This window comes from Austrofundulus limnaeus, unplaced genomic scaffold (genome assembly GCF_001266775.1).
Source record: "Austrofundulus limnaeus strain Quisiro unplaced genomic scaffold, Austrofundulus_limnaeus-1.0 Scaffold0, whole genome shotgun sequence".
NCBI lineage: Eukaryota > Metazoa > Chordata > Actinopteri > Cyprinodontiformes > Rivulidae > Austrofundulus > Austrofundulus limnaeus.
The window spans coordinates 547300-548426 of record NW_013952402.1 but is presented as its reverse complement, the minus strand read 5'-3'; the positions used below and the strand labels follow the sequence as shown (position 1 = coordinate 548426).

At 39.1% G+C, this 1127-nt stretch overlaps 1 protein-coding gene across 1 annotated transcript in view; it reads left to right on the top strand.

The window, feature by feature from the left end:
- Positions 1 to 282: 282 nt before the first annotated feature.
- tk2 (thymidine kinase 2) overlaps positions 283 to 1127 on the top strand; it is an 8104-nt gene continuing 7259 nt past the window's right edge. The window contains exons 1-2 of the mRNA XM_014004453.1: positions 283 to 511; positions 733 to 770. Of these exons, the coding sequence (XP_013859907.1) occupies positions 343 to 511; positions 733 to 770 (207 nt within the window). The 5' untranslated portion in view covers positions 283 to 342. The remainder of the gene's footprint in view (positions 512 to 732; positions 771 to 1127) is intronic.

The following is a 1127-nucleotide window of genomic DNA, read 5'->3' as shown; positions in this document are numbered from 1 at the left end:
GTCCAGCAGGGGGCGGTAATGTCTTTAGCAGTTGGTTCGCTGTCCGCCTCTAAATCCTGAGAAATAAATAAATAAATAATGAAATAAAAAGGAAGAACCTTATCAGATTTTCTTTTAAGGCGATATTTTCTGAAGGATCTAACTCGTTATTTATAGATAAAGGGGTGATTAAGTTTCTACATGATACTGGCCTTTATTTGAAAATTTTAGGGAAAGAAGATAATAAGACCAGCGGAGGGCAGCATTACGCTATGCTGGCATGAAGCCTGCCGTAATTTATGTATTAGAAGAAGAAAAAATAAAACGAGGAGGAAGAAGAAAAATTATGAAACATCTTTCGATATGTCGGCATCTTTCAGTCGTTTGGAGTTTTTGTTTATTTCTGCTCAGCGAGCTGTAACTCAGACTGTTTGTGGCGGCTGTAGAAGATGGAGACAGTTACCTGTTTGGAGCCAGAGGAGAGCACTCAGCCAGAATAATACGATTATTAATATTAATAACAGCAACACAGGTACTGCTGCTTCCGACTCCTTTCCATCACATAATGTAGCGCAGTCAGTTTGACAGTTATTTGTTTAAGAAAGGACAATGCATATTACAGAAAATGTCAGAATTAGCCACTGAATGAGAGCTTGGATGTGATTTTAGAAGGAAAAAAAGCATAAATTCGAGGCTCGCTGGGTAAAATAGGTTTTTGATGTGTGAATGAAAGCAGTCTGTTTTGTTTTCAAGAAAAACTGGTGCGAAATGGAGACAACAAGAAAACTGTGGTGAGATTGAGTCTTTCATTCCTTCATTATAGATCTATGTAAAGTCCTGATGCATAAAGCTCAGACAAAGCTAGCCGGCTCTGACTCCAGCCGGCCCAGCTCACAATATACAATTGCGCGGAAGCTCTAGACATTACGGTACACCCATTTACGTGCTGCTTTCACAATAAAAGCGCACATCCGGTCCATGTTTGACCTACTCAAAATAGGTTTCCAGCCGCTGCATTTGCAAACAGAAAATAATATATGCTGAAAAACTAATACAAAATAAAAACTAGTCTCTATCTATCTATCTATCTATCCATCCATCCATCCATCCATCCATCCATCCATCCATCCATCCATCCATCCATCCAT